We start from the raw sequence: 23,837 nt of genomic DNA on the forward strand, positions 1-23,837 counted from the left end.
GAGCAAGATGACCTCTGACCTCAGCCCTAGAACCTGAAGGCCTGCCTCAGATTCACAGCAGGCTGCTCTGGATAGAAGCGTCTGCTAAACCACCAGACGGTCCGTTTGTATCCACAGAACGACGTCGGGGGCCAGAGGAGCCTGGTGAACAAGTGGACCACCTTCCAGAAGGCCCGCATGGTCTGCTCTGTCCAGGAGGAGGACGGGACCGAGACCTACTTCGACGAGCTGGGTAGGGGATCCATTAGGTCTTCCGTCACTTCAACCAGTGTTTAGTTCTTATGATGAAATACAAAATTGTTAATTAGAGAAAGAACAATAACTTCAATTAGGTTCAAATAAAACAAATCCAGAGCCGTAGAGATGTGTCAAACCCGTAGATTTAAGTTTGTAGTGTGTTGAGCAACTTTGGGGTTCATCAGGCGTCCCAGGGTTGGCCATCGGTGAAGATATTATTCACATCTCGAGTTACAAAACGAATTCAAAACATTTTCTGTGAGGTCTGAGGAAATGTACGGGCGTTGACCAAAGACCTCCCTGCGATGCACACAGCGGGCTCTCAGGATAAGGCAAACCGAACCTGGAAGAGGACAAAGTCTTAATTTAAAACACATTCTGGTGTTGAGATTAGCATGGTCATGAAAAGGTCTCTTGTAGATCTTTGGACACGTCCTTCTTGCTTCTCCAGAGTAAACATTTCCTCCTCCTCATTGATCGTGCCGTCATGTTGGTCGCCTTGATTGAGGGGCTGATTAAATCGGCCTGTGACCAGCAATGAACTGTTTATGCTAGTTAATGCATGTTTCCCTCCTGAAGTCTTCTCTTCCTCTTCCTCTCCTCTCAGAAAGCGTGTTTCTGCTGGAGGCGGAGCAGCCCCAGGGTTTGCTGGTGTTTGGCGTCTTCACGTCCACGAGGTAAGGCTGCTGGCGCCTCTGTCACCTCCCCCGTCCCGACAAGGACAAGAACTACCAACACACACCTCATCTCCCCGTCCCCACAAGGACAATAATTCCACACACTCACACAACACCCCTCGTCCCCACAAGGACAATGAAGACCTACACACACCACATCGCCCCTTCCACACAAGGATAAGAACTACACACACACCACATCCCCCCTTCCCCACAAGGATAAGAACTACACACACACACACACACACACACACACACACACACACACACACACACACACACACACACACACACACACACACACACACACCAGATCCCCCCGTCCTCACAAGGACAATAACCACACACACTCACACAACATCCCCCATCCCCACAAGGACAATCACAACCTACACAAACCACATCGCCCTGTCCCCACAAGGACAATAACTACACACACACCACACACCACCCCCCCCCCCCCCCCCCCCACATGGACAAGAACTACCTACCTACACACACCACATCCCCCGTCCCCGAGAGAACCCCCTACTGAATCTACACATACGTCAGAGTTAACTTGAGGTTGTTTGTGAGTCTCACATGTATGGAAAGCCAAGAAGGCCACAATCCGGACCTAGATTGGCGCGGTAAAAGTGCAAAACCGTACGGAATCCGTACGGTTTCCGTGCGGTTTCCGTACGGTTTGGCAAGAATTCCGTACGGAATCCGTACGGTTTCCGTACGGAATCCGTACGGTTTCCGTACGGTTTGGCAAGAATTCCGTACGGAATCCGTACGGTTTCCATACGGTTTCCGTACGGATTCCGTACGGATTCCGTACGGTTTTGAATGACTAATAGCCGCGGCTATTAGTCATTCACTCCGGCTATTAGTTATTCACTCCGGCTATTAGGTATGCAGAACGAGCCCCTCCCCTTCTTTGCTTGACCACTAAGTTTGAAGGCTGTCTAACCAATCAGTGAAGAGAAAGACCAGACTAAAGTAACGCATTGTCGAAACTAGAGCTGCAGTGCCTCCATGTTTCGCCGTAACATAAGGCTGTGTTGTCTTTACTAGTTTCACTACAATGTAATGACCACCACTAGCTAGTGGAAAATATATTTGTGTCTAGTACAGTGATATATTTGTATATGTTAGGCTATATATTGAGATGGCAGTGTGCGAAATCCCCAGATTGTTCGCGATATGCAGTAGCCAGCTCGGCCATAACATAACAATATTTCATGGATGCAAGCAAGCCAAGACAATCGATCTATATCTACAGCCTACATGACAACACGCACACACACACACACACACACACACACACACACACACACACACACACACACACACACACACACACACACACGCACACACACACTGGTAAAGCAATAGGAGCCTGCATTGGCTAAAGTTGTCGGGATGCACCTTATTTTATAACAGGGAGGGGCAAAGTTGTGCATTACAATGCAAACACGACAATAATTGGCACCGTTCTTGCGCACTCAGAAGAACATGAACTGAATAAATGCCAGGTATATAGCATATCGGAGACGGGTACACAATCAGTGCATTTGCAAATGAGAGCCTGCAGTAGGACCGATCTTGTGACATTATTTAACCATCCATCTACAGCTAATACGATGAGACAGATACATCATTGATCACATAAAAGCCCACAACAAGCCCAACATCACCACGGCAGGGGCGCTCTCTCTCGCACATTCACACAATCACACCAACTTCTCCAACTCCAAGGCAAGGCTGTTTCACTAAGACCACAAACAACCTCAACTAACCAGCCTACATATCCACAATAATGCACAACAATCAGTTCTATACATTGCGTCTATCTTCTGTTTGGTGCACATGGCTAATTTGCATAGTTTGCACCGGACTGTCGGCTCCGCTTGTCAAAAAAATAGAACGTGTTTGTGAATAAATGCTATTATATAATAAATGCTATAATTATTCTAGGACATATAGATATGTCCTAGAATAATTCATTTGTATTCCGTTTTAGGCCATCTCACTAAAGGTCACTTAAATTTAGCCTATTCAAGCTCACCAAGTCCAGTATTCAGAATTCCAAGCATTTATTCACAAATACGTTCTATTTTTTTGACAAGCGGAGCCGACAGTCCGGTGCAAACTATGCAAATTAGCCATGTGCACCAAACAGAAGATAGACGCAATGTATAGAACTGATTGTTGTGCGTAATTGTGGATATGTAGGCTGGTTAGTTGTGGTTGTTTGTGGTCTTAGTGAAACAGCCTTGCCTTGGAGTTGGAGAAGTTGGAGTGATTGTGTGAATGTGCGAGAGAGAGCGCACCTGCCGTGGTGATGTTGGGCTTGTTGTGGGCTTTTATGTGATCAATGATGTATCTGTCTCATCGTATTAGCTGTAGATGGATGGTTAAATAATGTCACAAGATCGGTCCTACTGCAGGCTCTCATTTGCAAATGCACTGATTGTGTACCCGTCTCCGATATGCTATATACCTGGCATTTATTCAGTTCATGTTCTTCTTTAGCTTTAGCCAATGCAGGCTCCTATTGCTTTACCAGTGTGTGTGTGTGTGTGTGTGTGTGTGTGTGTGTGTGTGTGTGTGTGTGTGTGTGTGTGTGTGTGTGTGTGTGTGTGTGTGTGTGTGTGTGTGTGTGTGTGTGTGTGTGTGTGTGTGTGTGTGTCTGCGTGTTGTCATGTAGGCTGTAGATATAGATCGATTGTCTTGGCTTGCTTGCATCCATGAAATATTGTTATGTTATGGCCGAGCTGGCTACTGCATATCGCGAACAATCTGGGGATTTCGCACACTGCCATCTCAATATATAGCCTAACATATACAAATATATCACTGTACTAGACACAAATATATTTTCCACTAGCTAGTGGTGGTCATTACATTGTAGTGAAACTAGTAAAGACAACACAGCCTTATGTTACGGCGAAACATGGAGGCACTGCAGCTCTAGTTTCGACAATGCGTTACTTTAGTCTGGTCTTTCTCTTCACTGATTGGTTAGACAGCCTTCAAACTTAGTGGTCAAGCAAAGAAGGGGAGGGGCTCGTTCTGCATACCTAAGAGCCGGAGTGAATAACTAATAGCCGGAGTGAATGACTAATAGCCGCGGCTATTAGTCATTCAAAACCGTACGGAATCCGTACGGAATTCTTGCCAAACCGTACGGAAACCGTACGGATTCCGTACGGAATTCTTGCCAAACCGTACGGAAACCGTACGGATTCCGTACGGTTTTGCACTTTTACCTCGCCAATCTAGGTCCGGATTGTGGCCTTCTTGGCTTTCCATACACATGTGACAGTAGCTAGGCTAGCACTATAGCGTAGTCATTTCTGGTACCGCCTCATCTGCTGCATTCTGAGAGAGTTCTGTCCAAGCTTTATGCATCGTGAGCTCGATGAGGACTTTGGATTAATCCTCACTCATCAAGTTACCCTGCTACAGCCAAAAGCACAGCTCAGTCTAGCTCCGCTTCTGGTGCGATTCAAATGTACAACATTCCTGGGGCCGTATCAGCTAATGGATCATAGTATCATCTGATCGCTGATGAAACTGAGAGTCCTTTCTTCATAGTCCTCATAACAGTATCCATGCGTCTTTCTGCACCAGGGCACCGGAGTGGTAAACTGAACTCGGGCAGAGATCTGAGGACCTCGTCCACCTAGACTTTCGTTTTCAGCAGCAGGGCTCAGGTCATGTTGGTCTCTCTCTCACGGGAGCGTGTGTCTCAGTTCTGTGTTCAAAGGCTCGGCCGTGTGCGTGTACAACATGGCTGACATCCTGACCGTCTTCAACGGGCCCTTCGCCCACCGAGAGGGCCCCAACTTCCAGTGGGTTCCGTTCCAGGGCCGCATCCCCTATCCACGGCCCGGAACTGTGAGTTCAAATTAAATGTCATCCTTAGACTGTTCAGGAAAAGTTGGAAGTGTCATCCATTGTAAAAAGCAGGTGGCTGTAATCGTATGATGTGTTGTGGTGTGGAGGCAAGAGGGTTTGACTCCCCCCCCCCAAAGATCCTGGTTTGATTCCCATGATCCCGTCTTGCCTTGATTTTATTTTTACATTTATTACCATAGCTAAAATGAAAGGCTTACTTTTCCTCTTGCTTACACAATTCCCCCCCACACACACACTCTCACACACTCACACCCCCCGTCCTCTCTGCAGTGTCCGGGCGGGGCCTTCACCCCGGACATCCAGTCCACTAAGGAGTTCCCTGACGACGTGGTGACCTTTGTGAGGAACCACCCGGTGATGTTCAACCCTGTGTACCCGGTGGGCCGCCGGCCGCTGGTGGTCCGCACCGGCGCTAACTACAAGTACACCAGCGTGGCCGTGGACCAGGTGGCGGCCGCCGACGGAAACTACCAGGTCCTCTTCCTCGGCACCGGTACGTAGAGTAACAAACTACCAGGTCCCCTTCCTCTGGTACGTAGAGTAACAAACTACCAGGTCCCCTTCCTCTGGTACGTAGAGTAACAAACTACCAGGTCCCCTTCCTCTGGTACGTAGAGTAACAAACTACCAGGTCCCCTTCCTCTGGTACGTAGAGTAGCAAACTACCAGGTCCCCTTCCTCTGGTACGTAGAGTAACAAACTACCAGGTCCCCTTCCTCTGGTACGTAGAGTAGCAAACTACCAGGTCCCCTTCCTCTGGTACGTAGAGTAACAAACTACCAGGTCCCCTTCCTCTGGTACGTAGAGTAACAAACTACCAGGTCCTCCACCTCTGGTACCTAGAGCAACAACAGTACCAGGTACGAGGGTTCTACATAGCGGTTCTATGTTGCAGTTCTCTGTAGCGGTCAGGGTTCTGGAAACCGTTCTCCTGTTCACTCTGTATCTTAAGGGTTCTGGGAATGTTTGGCTGTGCTATTTTCAGTGGAATTAATGTACTGCTCTTCCCCTTTGTCTCACAGAGCAGCTGTGATATCAGACATAACACTGTGGGGTTCTACTGATGCGACGTCCTGATAAGCAGGCTGATTCATAAAACATCTGATCTGGATATTTAATAAGGGGTTTTAAAATACAGGTTCCCTTGACATTGGCTCCAAAAGATATACAGTACACATATTTATGATTTAGGTTATAGATTAGAAATTATCCTGCCTGGTTTAAGAGAATAAAGACATTTGAACAGTGTGTGTGTGTGTGTGTGTGTGTGTGTGTGTGTGTGTGTGTGTGTGTGTGTGTGTGTGTGTGTGTGTGTGTGTGTGTGTGTGTGTGTGTGTGTGTGTGTGTGTGTGTGTGTGTCCATGACGTGCACACACATCTGTGCACGTCAAACTGCCCTGGGAGCCTCAGCCACAGCTGTGTGCGGTTATCAGAACCGGCCCCCCCTCCTTCCTCCAGGGATGGGGAGGGGGGTGGAGGTGGTAGAGGGAGAGAGTGGGGGGGGGGGGGGGGGCTCATGATTTCATGGTCTCATTCAGACCAGGACCTTCTCTCCAGTCAGGAGGTTCCACACCATTTTTGTATCGTGTGTGTGTGTGTGTGTGTGTGTGTGTGTGTGTGTGTGTGTGTGTGTGTGTGTGTGTGTGTGTGTGTGTGTGTGTGTGTGTGTGTGTGTGTGTGAGGCTGTGTGTGAGGCTGTGCTGTGTGTTCTGCCCCCTGGGTGTGTGTTTGTGTGTGTGTGACTGTGTTCTGCTGTGTGTGTGTGTCTGTATGTGACTGTGTTGTGTGTTCTAACCCCAGACCGCGGGACGGTCCAGAAGCTCATCGTTCTGCCCTCTAACGGCTCTTTGGACGAGGACCTGGTACTGGAGGAGCTGGAGGTCTTCAAGGTGCTTTTCTCTCTCTCTCTCTCTCTCTCTCTCTCTCTCTCTCTCTCTCTCTCTCTCTCTCTCTCTCTCTCTCTCTCTCTCTCTCTCTCTCTCTCTCTCTCTCTCTCTCTCTCTCTCTCTCTCTCTCTCTCTCTCTCTCTCTCTCGCGCTGTTCCCTTCTGGTTTTAATAACTCTTGTCCCCCTCACTTTCTTTCTACTTCTTTCTTCTTTTTCTCTCTCTCTCTCTCGCTCTCTCTCTCTCTCTCTCTCTCTCTCTCTCTCTCTCTCACACACCTGTTTCTCTTTTGATTCTCCCGCTAAAACTCCCATGAAAGGGCCTAGGGGGGGTGACCGCTCGCCCCAGTGGCCCACGGCCCTCCCCCTAACCCTCACCAGAGGGATAGCATCAGAGTGATCAACTCTTAAGCCGGTGGTTGGTGTTATGTTGGCGTGACCCTCGGCCAGCTTGTCTCCTCCTCCAGAGGAAGGCACAGATAAATACAAAATAAAAAGATTATGAATGTCAACAACCTCTCCCTTCTTCCAATGCCATGTTGTAACGTGGATAAACTGATGTTTTGGTTTCTCCCCTCCGCTAAATGTGTGAGATATGGCAGCCGACATCCCACAATGTTCTCTCCCCAGAGAAATGACTGATAGTGTTGTGTTGTTTTACAGAACCAAGTGCCGGTGACCAACCTGAGAATCTCCTCCAAGAAAGTAAGTGTTGACCAAACTTAGGTTAGTGCTCCCTGAAACGGCCAAAACAACAGAGTATTTTCAGTTTGCCAATGGACTTTAAACGTGGCCTATCAGGCATAGCCTTAGAGTCCCCTGTCTGCCCACTAGAGTTACCTGACACCCCCCACTAGAGTCATCTTCCCCCCCCCCCCCCCCCCCCCCCTCGACATCACTGGTTAGTGTGATCCCCAAAATGTAGGTGACCTCTTGTTGTACTGCGTTTGTTTCTGAACCATAAGGAGGCTAAATTAGGCTAACCTTTAACCTTTGAACCCCGGCCTCACGCTCCTCATCAGCCTCGGTGACCTTTGCCCTCTTCCATCTCCACAGCAACAGCTGTACGTGAGTTCGGACCACGGCGTCTCGCAAGTGTCGCTCCACCGTTGCCAAGCCTACGGCGAGGCGTGCGCGGACTGCTGCCTGGCTCGGGACCCCTACTGCGCCTGGGACGGCCTGAGCTGCTCCCGCTTCTACCCCACCGGGAAGAGGTACGGGTAGTCGGGTACCCCCTCTGAAACAGACTGGAGGGGGCGGTGAACCCCCTCTGAAACAATAACAACACTCCAGCCATTTAGGGCTAATGATGCTAATGTGGATAATGACGCTTATGATGCTAATTATGCTAATATGCTAATGACGCTAATGATGCTAATGATGCTAATGATGCTTGTGCTTGGCACAAGTCCTTAAAACCTCCGTTAGGAGGGAGGAGAGGTCAGAAAAGGGTCAAGAAGTTTCAACTGTTTATATGACAGTTTCCTAGTAGAGTAGAATATGATGAACGATCCGACAACGAGTCTGGGCTCCTTTAGCCTGAACCCCAGCTGCTTCCTGAGGGCATTCGTTAGACCTCTGAACGAAGAAGGGGGTGATGGTGTTGATGGAGGCAGTGAGGCTGTGGGGGTTGATATTCCAGTCAGACACAGGTCCCAGGTCACAGACACTGGTCTAAACCCGTGGCGCTGATGACTTGTAAGATGGCAGGTGTGAGATTGTAAAGGGACGGGGAGATGGGGGGAGTGGCCCTGCAGTCTGTGAATCTCATTCTGCGCGTGATATACCTATCAGGGTCGGGGTCCATCTTCCACAGGCCGCCCAAGTTTGGACATTTATACCATTTATTTAAATTCCCTTTTCTTTCATCTGAACGACATCTGAATGAATCCACTTCCTGTCTGACATCATTTCCTGTCCTCAGACGCAGCAGAAGACAGGACATCATGCATGGAAACCCGCTGACCCAGTGCAGAGGATTCAACCTTAAAGGTGACCAGCTGCCTGCCTGTTGTTGTTACCAGGGGCCCTCACACGTTACCAGGGGCCCTCAAACGTTACCTGGGGCCTTGTACGTTACCAGGGGCCCTCACACGTTACCAGGGGCCCTCGTCCGTTGCCATAGGCCCTCAACCATTACCAGGGGCCGTTGTACGTTACCAGTGGCCGTTGTACCTTACCAGGGGCCCTCACACGTTACAAGGGGCCCTACCACGTTACCAGGGGCCCTAGCACGTTACCAGGGACCCTCATCCTTTACCAGGGGCCCACATTAGATTAACATTTAGGGGATTTTGCTGACGCTTTTATCCAAAGCGACTTACAGCCATTCACTCACTCATTCACACAACGACGGCAGAGTCAACCATGCAGCGCGTCAGCCAGCGCGTCGGGAGCAGTGAGGGTGAGGCGTCTCGCTCAGGGACAACTCAACACTCAGCTCGGAGGAGCATGTTGTTTCTCTGTCAACACTCATCCCCTCAGCAGTCAGGCTTCAGGTGAGAGAGAGCTGTGAGCATACGGCCATTAGTGCTAATCAGCCTGCAGCCTGTCACTCATCTCTGAGGGATGTGAACCAGCGACCTCCTGAGGGTTGGCCTGGGGGGGCCATCGGCCCCCAGACACAACAGCAGCCCTAGGACACTGAAGTTATGGAAGAGTATAGAATACAAAGACAGATGATACAGTTTGTGTATATATAGTATATAGAATATGTAGTTAATGTGCAATGCAATTTATGAAATTTACAATATATAATAGGTATTTTCCCTGTGTGTGTGCGTGTGTGTGTGTGTGTGTGTGTGTGTGTGTGTGTGTGTGTGTGTGTGTGTGTGTGTGTGTGTGTGTGTGTGTGTGTGTGTGTGTGTGTGTGTGTGTGTGTGTGTGTGTGTGTGTGTCTTCTGTATGTGTGTGTTTCCTGTGTGTGTGTCTGTGTTTTGTATGCGTGTTTCCTGTGTGTATGTGTCTCCTGTATGTGTGTTTCCTGTGTGTCTGTGTGTGTGTGTGTGTGTGTGTGTGTGTGTGTGTGTGTGTGTCTCCTGTGTGTGTGTGTGTGTGTGTGTGTGTGTGTGTGTGTGTGTGTGTGTGTGTGTGTGTGTGTGTGTGTGTGTGTCTGTGTGTGTGTCTCCTGTGTGTGTGTCTCCTGTGTGTGTGTGGGTGTGTGTGTGTCTGTGTGTGTGTGTGTCTCCTGTGTGTGTGTGTGTGTGTGTGTGTGTGTGTGTGTGTGTGTGTGTGTCCGTCTGTCTGTGTGTGTGTGTGTCACCTGTGTGTCCGCAGCGTACCGTAACGCGGTGGAGAGGACGCAGTACGGGGTGCGTAACAACACCACCTTCCTGGAGTGCTCCGCCACGGCTCCGCGCTCCTCCATCCGCTGGCTCATCCAGCGTGACAACGACCGCCGCAAAGAGGTCAGCCGGGGTCAGAGGTCAGCTGGGGTCAGAGGTCACCAGGACAGGGCGGGTTAGCTAGCCGTAGCGTAGCGCTTAGCCCCAGAGCAGAAACAGGCGGGTTTTCCAAATCCACCACAAGGGGTCTGAGGTCAGTTTCTCAGACTTGATGTCCTCTCTTTGGGTGAACTTGTAAGGGTGTTGCACACTAAATAATAGACAGAAATCCGTTTGGAAAATAAATGAATTAATTATTAAAAAACGAGTATTAGTATTTTAATAATAACTGTATTTTCTTTTATTCCCATCAGACTTGCTTCATGGGCGAGTGTTTACTTCAAAAATAAATAAAACAAGGAATGACGTTACGAGCTGGACCAATCACAGCCTCAGACCAGCTCTAGGGGCGTGTCTTATCCTCCTACTGTGTATTTCAGATGTATCCTCAGACAGTGGGGTGAGGGTTCGCTGTGGTTCAGATACAGATACAGATATATTGCCTGCGGTAACATACAACAATGAAAAATGCAATTACTATATCCCATCGTAAGGGAGAAAGCGTCCGATACCGAAATGCCATCCAAGCCAAACGGCAGCTCGATGTCGCCCCCTTCAGGTGAAGCTGAGCGAGCGAGTGCTGTCCACCGAGCACGGCCTGCTGGTCCGTGCGGCGCAGGCCTCGGACCAGGGACTCTACTACTGCCTGGCCACCGAGAACGCCTTCAAACGCACCGTGGCCAAGATCCGCCTGCGCGTGCTGAGCCCGGCCATGGTGTCCCTGCTGTCCGACACGCCGCCCCCGGCCCCCCCGGGCCCCGGGGCCCTGCTGGCGGGCTTCAGCCCCTCAGAGAGCCTGGCCGTGCAGCAGTACTGCAAGGAGAGGAGGCAGCTCCAGGACCAGGTCCCGGGGCGGCCGGGGTCCCCCGGGAATGTGACTCCCCTGAGGGGGGACCAGGCCAAGCTCAAGCCCCTGCTGGACCGACGGAAGAGCCGCAACCGTCGCAACCACCTCCCGGAGTACTGAACTAGGGGTACCCCTCAACCCTGGTAGACCCGTGGTACCCTCTCCCAACCCTGGGTACACCCAGTGGTACCCTCCTCCCAACCGTTGGTAGACCCATGGATACCCCCCCCTCCAAACCTTGGGTTCCCCCGTGCCTACCCTGGTAGACCCATGGGTACTCCCCTCTCAAACCTGGTAGACCCATGGTGCCCCGTCCCAACCCTGGGTAGACCCATGGGGAACCCCCTCCAAACCCTGGTAGACCCATGGTACCCCCTCCCAACCCTCAGTAGACCCATGATACCCTGTCCCAACCCTGGAAGAACAGACTGATGTCGACCCGCTCAAAGAATGACCCACCGCACCTTTTGTCCTGGAGTTCTGGACGTTAGCCAGAGGCTTTGTTAGCATGTTAGCTCCTGGAGCCTCAGAGCTGGGGAGGGGAGGAGGCGGACATGGAGGTCCCTGGCTTCTGCTCGCATGAGACGTGTTGCGCCGGCCAGGGAAAGACTGTGGCGTTATGTAAACACTTGCATGTACACAAGCACACGCACACACACACACACACACACACACACACACACACACACACACACACACAATTGCTTTTCGCTCTTCACTGTGTCCATAAAGGGGTAAAGAAATGGGGTACTTCCTGCTCCTGTTTCTTGACGCCAACCCTCATCTAAACGATGGCTTCAGACCCACCCTGGAGCGTCGTCGTAGGTCACAGCGGTCTGCTCCTTCATGTAGCAGACTGAACCAGGGAAGGTCAGTCCACCCCTCCTTTATGAGCGGCCTGTCTGTGACCTATGATTGACCGCTCTGTTCAAAGGTCCTGCTGTTATCAGGTCCTCACAGGGAGGGGCTTTGAGTAAAGAAATAAACCTTCACACTCTCGTTGACGATTAGTGCCCCAATGTAAACGTAAACATCACAAATGGAAACGATGTGCCGTATTTTGGGGGAAATAAATATTAAGCCCCCTAGTTTTCCAAATAAACAGTACTATAAAATATGTTGAGATGAGGATTTAAACTTGTACGTATAACCTCTGAGATCTGAACAGAGCAGACATTCTGATCCTTATTAAAAGCTCTTGGTACTACCAGCACATAAGGATGTTTACACAGAACCAGAACTACATGACCATCTCCAACACTGGTTTGAGTGAAGAATTCTTCCTTAAAGATGAAATGTTGGTTCTGATCGCCTTGGAGACAGATGGTACTTTCTAATAGATCGACCTTTGACCTGTCCTCTAATGATATGTTAATAGTTCAGCATGTTTCTCAGAAACATATTTATTGTAGATATTATTGTTGTAATCGTCTGTTTAACTTAATGTCTAGTGTTGTGGAAACCTGTTGTCATAGCGACTCATAGTATGTATAATTTCAGAGTATTTCATTAACTAAGACGGATCTGCAGATCGCAGTGATGATCACCCCCCCCCCCCCCCCCCCCCCGTCTCTTTGTAAATCCGGTCAGTTTAATGTTCTCATAATGATCCCATATCTTCCTATTTATTAAAGAATCAAATGCGGAAATTTTGTATCCATTTATTGAATTATAAGTTCAGCTTGAACAAAAAGGAACTGAACTGATATTGGTTAGGAAACCTCCCTGCGATTCGTAAAGGGTTACCTATTGCACCTTACATAGCATAATTATTGTTTTATTGGAGCATTAAGTTTGAATATTTGTCCTAGACAGGTGATTTCTAAATCTAGCAGTTTGATTGTTCCGGTTGATAGAATGGTGTTGAGCAGGAGTACCTGAGACGACATAATGATCATAACATCAGGAGGTATGTATCTGTGATCGCAATCAGTTTTGCAATAAAAATTTAAAGTTCACATTTCTTCCCCCCCAGAGATAGTCCAAGGTTATGTTGAAGAGAGATGTAAACACAGGAGTCACTCTGAGACGGTCACCGTTCCACCAGCAGAAGCTGTTCCATGCAGCTCCGCCGCTCTCCTTCGCCCCTCCCCTTCCTACACGTCTTTGCTGTCCCTAACACCTCACACAGCAGTACGACACGAGGCATAGGGCGAAGGTGGCCGCCCCGATGCCTATCAGGGACATCTGCACAGTCTCCAGGAGGTTGATCCGCGAGAAGAGCTCCGCCTTGATCCTGTCTGCCGTCGCCTCGTCCAGCGTCGCCGTCTGCTCGCCAAGGCAGGGGTCAAGGGTCAAGGGTCAGGAACATAGGGCTCAAGGGTCAGGAAGTTAGGGCTCAAGGGTCAGGAAGGTAGGGATCAAGGGTCAGGAAGGTAGGGATCAAGGGTTAGGAAGGTAGGGGTCAGGAAGGTAAAGGTTATGGGCTAGGGTGTAAAGGCCCATTGACACCCTACGGTAAATACGGGTAGGAACACTTTCGTCTGGTCCCGGCGGTCCGTCGCCTCTGAGCTTACGAATCCGGAGTGCTCCGGGAGAAACTGAGCAATACCAACGGAAATCGAGGCGGCAGTATAGAGTCAGAAGTCCAACCATTCGCGAAAATAGATAGAGAGTAGTATAATATCTGATATGTATATATATTGTATTTAACGTTTTATACTTATATTATACTATATCCCTGACCTTTTGTGTTGTTCACCTGCTTTGGCAATGAGTTGTAACCTTTTGAGGAGAGAATCTGCGGGTTGGTGAGGGGTGTCACATGCCACCGCCGCGTAGGCCTACACTTAATGCGCCTTTTTTTTTTGTTGCAGATTTCGGATTACACAAAGCAAAATCCTCTCCTCTACAGATGCCATGTTTGCGATTGTCGATGCCGGTAATTTGCGACATGACAGTTACTTCCCTCTAGAGGATGTATTACATAACATCCATAACAACGCTGAAACCCGACGGAGGTCGACCGAAGGGTAGTCGAAGGGTAGTCCCGGAGACAACGTCGGTACAGACGGAAGAATGTTGTCCGGATCCGGAGGTATGAATCGGCCTTAAGGGTCAAGGGTCAGGAAGGCCAGGGTTATGGGTTAGGGTGTAGGCGTTAAGGGTCAGGAAGGCAAGGGTTATGGTGCAAACCTCTTGGAGGAGGATGGGGAGGAGAAGGAAGAGGAGGATTGGCTCTCTTGAGGAAAACAACTTTTCTTTCCACCAATTCTCCACCATGGCCAAGATAATCCCCACTACAAGTCTATACTTATTGTGGAAGTACCAGAGACATCGGAGAACCCAACTCCATCGTTTATGGGTTTATAATGTAATCTGGAGGCACACACAGATTTTGGCCAGGATCTTAAATTATTCTACATCATATCACATGTATATATTTTAGAGCCCTGGGAGTCTGCAAACGGCTACAATCCATTTCTCCTCCATTTTGTGGTTCAATGTGGACTTCAATATAGAATCACGCGAAATCCGTGTGAGCCAGGTTTTCGGTCCGCGCCATTCATTGATTTTTTAGAAAGATATGAAAGGGCCATAGGTCTGAAAGGTAGATGCAGGGTTAATAAGGTAAGGGTAGGGTGGTAGAAAGGCCGGATAAGGGATTGAAAGGAGGCGTTAGGGGTAAAGGGGAGGATTAGGGTTGGAAGGTAGGATTAAGGGTCTGGAAGTGAGGGTTCAGGGCGGTAAAGTCAGGATTGGAGGCTTGCGTTAGGGGGACAAGTTAGGGTTAGGGTTGCAATTTCAGGGTTTGGAAGGTAAAGAAGGGTTTTGGGTAGAAGGGGGGGGTGGAAATGGCCCTGGTAGTGGGACAGACATAGCGAATGAGTCTTTTTTGGAATATATATCTTACCTCGTTCAGCCAAACAATGGGGAACACGGTGTATTCCTTCACGTTTTTGAGCACCCTGGGGGGAGAGTGTTTGTTAAACACGCAGAAAGACGTTGTTCTGGACAGGTCTGAGGGTTCAAGAGTGATTGGGACTTACGAGATTACGTTGGAGGGTCCGTACATCATGTTGACCTGTAGTCGCTTGGCGAAGCTCAGCGTGAAGCCCGTGATCTAACGAGACAACCGGTGAAGATCAGCTGCAGTCCCAGAGCACAATGGGATCAACCTTCAGGACTAGCGATGATTCGATGTGTCACGTAAAGACCTCATCATTCTGCTACAAAACCTTCAGGGATTCTTGTCCCTTTTTTTTTTTACCTTGAAACAGCTGACACCTAGGATGGCTCACTGTCCATCACAATGTTCACCCTAATGAGTGTCTGTAAGCCTCCTGACCTGAAGATGTTTTACACAAGTCTAGAGGCTGGATTCTGGGGTCTAGGACCCCCAGTCACCTCAACGTCTGCAGCCGGCCTTGAGCAAAAGGCTCTGAGATCCTACCTAGTCCTCAATTAAATAAATATAGTATAAATATAGCATATGTATCAATAAACAGTACCTGAACACACTGTGAGTCGCTTTGGATGGAAATGTGCTCACTGACTATTTACTAAATAGTAAATAGAATAAAATGTGCGGGTCCGAGAACAAGAAAACATGAAAGGGGGTCGTACGGGTTCGACGTCCAGGTAGGTGAAGTGGTTTTCCTCTGAGGGGTTCAGTCCAAGAACGTCTTGCCTCAGGTAGTCACTCCCATGGAGGAAGTGAGGTAAGGATATATAGACTGGTGCGCCTAGTTTGAATGATCAGAACAGAACAGGTATTATTATGGGATGGTCCAACCTGCCCAGGGCTGGCCACCATCAAGTAAACAAAAGGGGGGAATGTAAAGTGTTTGTTGTCCAGTGTCTCAGTTATATCTTCCTTCATCATTGCCCAGTGAATCAGCAGAAAGCATAAATTGACTGATGGTACCTCACATCATTAGCTGAATGGGATACGCAGAGAAATCTGTAAATTGGCGTTTAGCCAGATGCAGACGAGTGTTGTGATTCCATATTCATCGCTGTGAATTCAGAAGGGTTAGCTGGGGTGCGCTGGGTTGGCGCTTACTCTTAGTTAGTCGCTTCCATTGACTTTCAGAGTAACAGTAGCCTAGCTCCTGTTCATGTGAATACACTTTGAATTATCTTCCAAAGATGTTCAATGATTTCTGGAGAGCTGCTCTTAAAAACGAGTGCCAGTTACCAAACAACCGATTGTAGTTTTGTGCCTAGCCTAGGAGCTAGGCTAGGAGCGAGGTCACCTAGGCTAGGAGCTAGGCTATTGTACACAAGATGCCAACCTGGCGAACTCCCCTTCTGGATCCCGAGAATGAGGAAACTCGTCTGAATCTGGTAAGACTTACAGCCCAGGCAAGACTTACAGGCAAGACGAACAGGCGTGTTGTGGTAAGACTTACAGGTAAGACTACAGGTAAGTCTAGCAGGTAAGACTTACGGATAAGACTTACATTTCAGATCTACAGGTAAGATTACAGATATCTCTGCGTATCCCTTTAAAGGACCAATCCTGTCCCCAGAGAGGGAGCTTCCACCCAGATGTATGCTGGTCAGACCAGCCACCAGCTGGTGAAGTCCAGTGACTCGGTAGTGGTCTGATGGATCCTTCATACATCTGGGTGGACATCTCCGACGTGTCACTATGGTGCGGACTTTGATAACCTCAACCTGGTGGTAAAGAACCCCCACTGTAATCTAAAAATACGGCATTATATAAATATGCATGCCAATGTAATATTATTGCAATCTAATGGAAGCTAAATGATAAGGCTTGTACTGTTGGACTATTGGAATCGGGTCTCCAGGTGAAATTAGATAATGTATATATATTAATAGATATTAGCTAACCCTTATCTCCCATATGAGTTTAATAAAATGGGCGCCGTTGGCAGGCAAAGGTTATTTTCCCAAGACTCGACTGAAATGAAATGTATCATTGAGATGTAGAATTAAGTTAGGGTTCTAACCCACAATGTGTTTCACAGGATTGCATTGTAAAACCTAAATACAGCAGTTTATTGTTAGAATTTGACTGAAAGTGTACGTCAAAGTGTTCCAGTGCAGCACCATGAACAGTTCATTATGACTGACCCCCTCGGCAGGGCCCGACGTCCAATACGCCGGCCATGGAGCAGTTCCTGGAGACCAGCTTCTCGGTGCAGAAGCACTTGTTGTCCGGGTTGATGGAGGGGGAGGCGAAGGTGGAGGGCGGGAGGACGTAGCGGTACACCTCGATGCCCCACAGGTCCTGGGTCTCCCTGAAAATGGACGACACCGACCTGCCGACAGGTGAGTGAAGAAGACCTGATTCAGCCTGAGACTTCTCCGTAGTCCTTTAACTCAATGTGTTTTCAATGAAATGGGACGTTAGATTGTGTGGGACTAGCTAGCTGTGTCCAGGTCCTTTCAGGGAGATCAGAAATAGGTAGCAGACTTGTGTGTGTGTGTGTGTGTGTGTGTGTGTGTGTGTGTGTGTGTGTGTGTGTGTGTGTGTGTGTGTGTGTGTGTGTGTGTGTGTGTGTGTGTGTGTGTGTGTGTGGTGGGGGGGGGGGGGGGGGGGGGGGGGCTTTGGGCCCCTATACCATCTAAGGTTCTGTTTTTAGGCATCAGAGACCTCTAGTGGTCATCAATGGAACTGAAATACATTTCAACTGCTGTTTGTAAATGTCTTATTATAACATCTGTACGATTACGACGGCATTGCAGGAAGATTCTTACCTACAGATGTCAGAGGAGAAGAAATAAATAGGCTTATTTTTGTCCACAAATGGAGGGAATGAAGAAGCATCTAAATGAAACAATAGAGTGATTTATTAAAAGCATGGTTTTTCAGATCTCTTGATTCAGTAGTATGGTTAGGGTGAGAGGGGTGAGAGGGCAAGAGCGGTTATAGGGTTAGGGTTGGAGGGTTAGGGTTAGGATTAGGGTCAAGGTTAGGGTTAGAGGGGTTAGAGGGTTAGGGTTGGAGGGTTAGGGTCAGGGTTAGAGATAGAATAAGAGGGTTAGGGTTAGAGGCTTAGAGGGTTAGGGTCAGGGTTAGGTTTAGGATCAGGGTAAGGGTTAAGGTCAGGGTCAGGGTTAACTTTACCTGTGCCGTTGAGGGTGTCACAGTATGTGTCATTCCAGAAAGATAACTTGCTGTTGGGACGAGATAAGATATGTTGCTGTGACCACAATTCCTTCTCAATTATTTGAGCAAAAGCTAAGTCATGTGACTTGGTTTATCGACTCTGTCTTGGATAGGGTTAGGTTGACGGGTTAGGGTTAGGGTTAGGGTGAGGGGTTAGGTTTAGGGTGAGGGGTTAGGGCTAGGGTGAGGGGTTAGGGTTAGGGTGAGGGGTTGCCCCCCTGCACCAGTTGCAGTACCAGTAGGCTACCAGTGCAACCTACGTGCACGTGTACCATAAAAACATATCGTATTTATAATCTGTAAGATAACAGTAATTTATTTATAATAAGTAAGATAACAATATTATAGTTATAATACACTTATGACTTCTCTCATCTGATCTTACTTCAGGTCATTTGTGATGGTAGTTTCTTGTTAACTTCTAGGCTGTATGAGCTTATGACCCTCACCTTTCACCTTGCCACCTCTCGATCATGGCCACCCTGGAGATGTCGTCCTGCCCTGTGTTCACGGTGTAGTAGCCGTCAAAGGTGCCGTTGTACTGGGAAAGAGGACATGTTTAATGGAAAAGATCCTGATGCTGTTTTACATCTTTCAGTGGAAAGCTATTGACCGATCATATACCATCAGTTCAAATAATTCGCAAGTCATAACAATTGGAAATATAACATAGGATCGGGAAGGTACAGTAAAACCATCTTCATGCAATATATAGCAAATACTTTAACGTTAAAACCTTAGTTCAATTCATTCAATAGTATTTTGTGTAATCGTGTAAAGTTCAATTCTTGTGTTTATCCACGTTGTGTTAAATTCAAGTTCATTATCGTAATAATGCATCATTGAAGATCATCAGCCTCATCATCATCTCTATCCTCATCACCGTCTCCATCATCATCATCATCATCATCATCATCACCACCATCCCCTCCACCACCACCAACACCACCACCACCACCATCATCATCATCCCAGTCGCGAGGTCACCAGCATCGGCATGACATCACAGACACATGGTCACCAGGGTGAAATCATGGTCACCGGCGTGACATCACAGTCACATGGTCACGACATCACAGCGGTCTTACGGGGTAGAAGACCCCCAGGGTGTCCTTCAGCATGGGGTCCGGGTAGCCCCACAAGATCTCTCGGACCGAGCGCCGCTGGAACAGCGAGGAGTTGGTGGACTTAATCATGGCTTCCAGGAAGAAGTGCCAGTTTTTCGGGATGAGGGAGTAGGCGCCCTGGGGAGAAGACAGAGGAACCATGACCATTGAGGTACGCTCACGGTATCTAGGAACAGAGGTGCCCTTAGATCAGTCGGCTCGTTCAGATTAGACTTTATTAGCAGTTGTAGCAGTGGTGCAATAGATTGGAGCTGGCCATATCGCTGGAACCTGCAGAGTGGTTATTTCACTGATGACCTGTGTCCTGTGATACTGTACATGGGCTTTAAATGGGCCACGGACAATGTCTGGAAAAATGATCACTGTACCACCAAACATTTGAATTGTTTTTCCTGTAGTACTGTTCATTATTTCTACTAAAATGTCAAGGTGAAAAGGTTGGGAACCACTGCACTAGACTTTAGTGTGCATTGTAGTTTACAGCATTAAAGGGAAAAAAACAATCTATCAGCAGACAACCTTCATTTGAGTTACTCTATAGCTAGGGTGGGCAATCTATTTTAAAGCATTTATGGCATAATTGTTGATATTCTCTTAACATCCTGACTGTCAATATATCAAATGCTGTGACAAAACAAATCTGATATCTGTCGCAGAACAGTTTCAAGCCTGTCAAATAATTTAATTCGTCCCGCATGAAATAATTTGCTGACTCCCTATCCATCTACCTCCCTATCCAGCTACCTACGCGCCCTCGGTCAGACCATCTGACTGGAGTCTTCCACAAGGCTAGCAGACCTGGATCTAAGCTAGCGAGCTAAACATGTTTTTTCGCGGGAGGCCTGATAGGAGGGGGGGGGGGGTTCAATGGGATACTTAGGCCCAATCCCATTTCTACCCCTTACCCCTTCCCCTTACCCCTCCCTCTTGTTTTGAAGGGGTAAGGGAAAGGGGTAAGGGGAAGGTGTAAGGGGAAGGCGTAAGGGGTATTTCTACCCCTTCAAAACAACATTTACCCCTTCAAAACAATGGGGAGGGGGAAGGGTTAAGGGGTAGAAATGGGATTGGGCCTTAGAATCAAGCTTACTCTGGCAGGTCACTCCAACTCCGCTAGCTTTGAGATAACTTATATTGGCGTCTAGGGAAGATAAGCCGATAAGATAAGTATTTCTCAACCTTATTTTGGCTCTGACCCCATTTTTTGTTTTTTATATTTGTGCGACCTCTATTTGGGGCCATCGGCATCTTCGCTCACTTTCTTAAATCAATCAACATCAGTGCCTTAAAGTCTTATATTATATCACCGTCCTGGGGAACATGTGGGTCACACTCACAATAACTAATGTACACACACTGAGACCCCCTCCATCCAATCACAATAACTAATGTACACACTGAGACCGCCTCCAGCCAATCACAATAACTAATGTACACACTGAGACCACCTCCAGCCAATCAAAATATCTAATGTACACACACTGAGACCGCCTCCAGCCAATCACAAGAGCTAATGTACACACACTGAGACCTGCCTCCAGCCAATCACAAGAACTAATGTACACACACTGAGGCAGCCTAGATACCTTATGCACACCCAGAGGGGGGGCAACCCACTGAGACGGGGCAAACTCACCGCCACGGCCAGGTTGAGGGTGGTGACCAAGTCGTCCTCCGAGCCCACGGACATGTCCGGCTCAAAGATGGCGCCGTTGGGCAGCAGGAAGGACACGGCGTCATTGTGGGCGGTGATGTTCGACTTGGCCAGGTAGCGCACTCTGAGGGGGGAGGAGGCATCAGGGGGTCTGCTGAACCCATCATCATGTTCATCCATGTTTTCATCACCAGCACCACCATCATCGTTTTTTTTTAGGGCATTTAGAAGACGCTTTTATCCAAAGCGAATTACAACGGTTCATGCACACATTCATTAACATCATCGTCATCATCATCATCATTAGAACATGGTAAAATATTTTTAAATTGTCTTCAAAAAATATTGTCAATTTTGTCAGTATAATTCAAGTGTTGAATCCCTCCATCACAGACAACTTTCCAGATAAAACAAGAGATTGTCCGTTTCTCAGGAAATATTAACGAAAATTCCCAGTCATTGGAATTCTTGGTTATTTGGGTGACAAATTGTGGAGGATTGAAAACCCTGACAGCTCAAATTGAGGTACAAATCGATTTAGTAGAACCTGTTTTGGGGAGAGGCTTAGGCTGACTCCCTCACCTCACCTGTGATGATGAGTCCCTTCACCTTCACTGCAGCGTTACTACTAAAGGCCACAGATGTGGACACCCCCCTACATGGCTGCCAATAGATGCCCTTGAGCAAGAGGCTCCTAACCGACGCATCTCAAGTCCCTTGGGAGGAAGGCTTAATGCTCACAGTGACCATTGGACTCCCTTGTAAGTCGTGACCAGTGGACCCACTTGCAGGTAGTGACCAGTGGACTCACCTGTTGGTGTAGGGGCTGATTGACACACTTGTAGGTGTAGTGACCAGTGGACTCACCTGTAGGTGTAGGGGCCTCTCTCTTTCACCACCGGTGGGTCCCCCAGCTCAACCACATCCAGCGCGTTCTGTACGTCAAACAGCCACATCTGGCGATACACGAACGCTGCCGAGGAAATCCAGTTGTCGTAGGCCGTGGTGCCAGGCACAATAACAGCTTCCTGTGGCGACACACGCACGCACACACACACACACACACACACACACACACACACACACACACACACACACACACACACACACACACACACACACACACACACACACACACACACACACACACACACACACACAGACGTCTATTTTTAACTGAGCTCAGCGTGCTGCCAGCAGGCCCGCCCCCCGCCCTCTGATGACACATGAAGGCTCTGGATTCGGCCGAGGAGCGGTGAAGAAGCGCAGAAACATCCTCGAGAAAACGAACAAAACACCCGGGGAGCGTCGCTCCTCGCCGCTCCCCAGCCTCATGTCTCGTCGCCGGGGAGAACAAACCTGCCTGCTTTCTTCTTCTACAAACTAACATCGCGGCGACTCTCTTTTTATACAGTTCGCTGTGTTTAAGAGTTCTTTCCCCCCCCAACAGAGAAAATCACAGCCTCTGTATCCAATTCTGCTGCATCACCTTGATCCCTCTGTCACTCCCTCACCCTCTCTCTCCCTATGTCTCCCACCCTGTGTCTCTCACCCTCTCCCTCTCTCCCTATGTCTCTCACCCTCTCTCTCTCTCCTACCCTTTGTCTCTCACCCTCCCTCTCTTACCTTCTCCACCGTGCTCTGGATGATCTGGTCGCCCACCGGAATCAGGATGCCCCCCAGGATGGCGAGCGCCGCTCCGAACACGGCTCCGGCCAGCAGCCCGCACCTCCGGTTACAGCAGCCCATGGCTGAGGATGTGTGTCAGCGTGTGACTCCCTCTCTCTCTCTATCTCTATCTCTTTCTCTCTCTCTCTCTCTCTCTCTCTCTCTCTCTCTCTCTCTCTCTCTCTCTCTCTCCCTCTCCCTCTCCCTCTCCCTCTCCCTCTCTCTCTCTCTCTCTATCTTCTGTCTTCTCAGTCCGTCCGTCTGTCGTCCTTCTGGCTGTTTGTCCTCCCCCTCCTCTCTCTGTGTCTCTTGTGTGTTTTGCTTGTGTTGTGTGCAAGTGTATGCGTGTGTGTGTGTTTATACTATGTGTGTGTGAGTGTGTGGGTGTGTGTGTCTGGCAGCTGCAGCATGAGTATGTGTGCGTGTGTGTGTGTGTGTGTGCGGTGTGTGAGAATGGTGTATCCAGGTAAATGTGCAGACACCTTCTGGGCCAGCTTGTAGGATCATCTTATTTTAATACTGACAGGTTGGTCTGAAGGTCAGGAGATATCAGCTATCTCAACGGGGATAACAGGAATCAGCAAGTCATGTTCAGCTTGTTTACATCATAGATGATCCATGAACTTGTTTCAAAGGAGGTCTTCCTCTTATTCTGGTCATCAGCGCAGCGGGAGTATTATGGGCTGTAAACCCCTAAGAGTGTTGATCATGTTCAAATGACATTCAAATGACGTTCCCCTTTCTCTCGTCCCTGCTGTCGATGTTGTTCATGTTTGCTTTGTTTCTCTGGTACATTAGGGGGACTTAGCAGTTTATTCTAAGCTACTTCAGTGGGACTGTGAATTTGTCGGTTGTCTATTCTTTCATGTTGGTTTGTTTTCTCTTCTGCTCAGACTCTCTGAGACAGGAGGTACTTTAAGTACTCTCCTTCATATTGGCTCTCCACTGCCAACACAAACGTTATCTTTCAAGAGTTATGAGGTTGATGGCTTGTTAAGTTGAATTTAGCCTTATCTTGATCATATTATATCATATTACTTAAATGCTGGTGAGCTTTACACTCACACACACACACACACAAACACAGCACACACACACACACACACAGGTTGTGGTTAGCCAGGTGGAGGTTAGGAAGGTGGTGGTTAGCTAGGTGGTGGTTAGCTAGGTGGAGGTTAGCCAGGTGGAGGTGCTCCATGATCTCCTCCTACTCCTCATTTCCATGTTGTTTCAGAGCTCATTTGACTTGAATTTATTAATAACATATATAATTACTCATCACTAGGACTGTTTATAGAAGCTTATTGATC

The 23,837-nt window shown here is 48.4% G+C and overlaps 2 protein-coding genes across 2 annotated transcripts in view; one reads left to right on the forward strand and one right to left on the reverse strand.

Annotated features, from left to right (window-relative positions):
• sema3c (sema domain, immunoglobulin domain (Ig), short basic domain, secreted, (semaphorin) 3C) overlaps positions 1 to 12,680 on the forward strand; it is a 33,817-nt gene extending 21,137 nt beyond the window's left edge. The window contains exons 9-18 of the mRNA XM_056578599.1: positions 118 to 232; positions 845 to 914; positions 4,658 to 4,802; positions 5,094 to 5,316; positions 6,624 to 6,712; positions 7,371 to 7,412; positions 7,764 to 7,921; positions 8,632 to 8,699; positions 9,984 to 10,114; positions 10,710 to 12,680. Coding sequence (XP_056434574.1) covers positions 118 to 232; positions 845 to 914; positions 4,658 to 4,802; positions 5,094 to 5,316; positions 6,624 to 6,712; positions 7,371 to 7,412; positions 7,764 to 7,921; positions 8,632 to 8,699; positions 9,984 to 10,114; positions 10,710 to 11,117 — 1,449 coding nt within the window. The 3' untranslated portion in view covers positions 11,118 to 12,680. The remainder of the gene's footprint in view (positions 1 to 117; positions 233 to 844; positions 915 to 4,657; positions 4,803 to 5,093; positions 5,317 to 6,623; positions 6,713 to 7,370; positions 7,413 to 7,763; positions 7,922 to 8,631; positions 8,700 to 9,983; positions 10,115 to 10,709) is intronic.
• cd36 (CD36 molecule (thrombospondin receptor)) lies at positions 12,662 to 22,980 on the reverse strand. Its single transcript, XM_056578600.1, has 12 exons — positions 22,486 to 22,980; positions 21,727 to 21,887; positions 20,842 to 20,983; positions 19,170 to 19,325; positions 18,531 to 18,622; positions 18,040 to 18,089; positions 17,670 to 17,739; positions 17,043 to 17,230; positions 15,564 to 15,682; positions 14,987 to 15,060; positions 14,851 to 14,905; positions 12,662 to 13,265 (listed from the first exon to the last, which is right to left on the reverse strand). The coding sequence occupies exons 1-12, from the start codon at positions 22,606 to 22,608 to the stop codon at positions 13,113 to 13,115; spliced, it is 1,383 nt and encodes a 460-aa protein (XP_056434575.1). The 5' UTR covers positions 22,609 to 22,980; the 3' UTR covers positions 12,662 to 13,112.
• Between the last annotated feature and the right edge of the window lie 857 nt (positions 22,981 to 23,837).

The sequence above is a fragment of the Gadus chalcogrammus genome, chromosome 19, assembly GCF_026213295.1.
Source record: "Gadus chalcogrammus isolate NIFS_2021 chromosome 19, NIFS_Gcha_1.0, whole genome shotgun sequence".
NCBI classification, from domain to species: domain Eukaryota; kingdom Metazoa; phylum Chordata; class Actinopteri; order Gadiformes; family Gadidae; genus Gadus; species Gadus chalcogrammus.

Excerpts from the sequence above, each read along its gene's own strand:
- cd36 (XM_056578600.1), bottom strand. The coding sequence starts at position 22,608 with ATGGGCTGCTGTAACCGGAGGTGCGGGCTGCTGGCCGGAGCCGTGTTC. Across the intron at positions 19,326-20,841 it reads CCCTCAACCTGGCCGTGGCG|GGCGCCTACTCCCTCATCCC; the intron begins GTGAGTTTGCCC and ends TCTTCTCCCCAG. Across the intron at positions 18,090-18,530 it reads GAGAGGTGGCAAGGTGAAAG|CAAGTTATCTTTCTGGAATG; the intron begins GTGAGGGTCATA and ends TCGTCCCAACAG.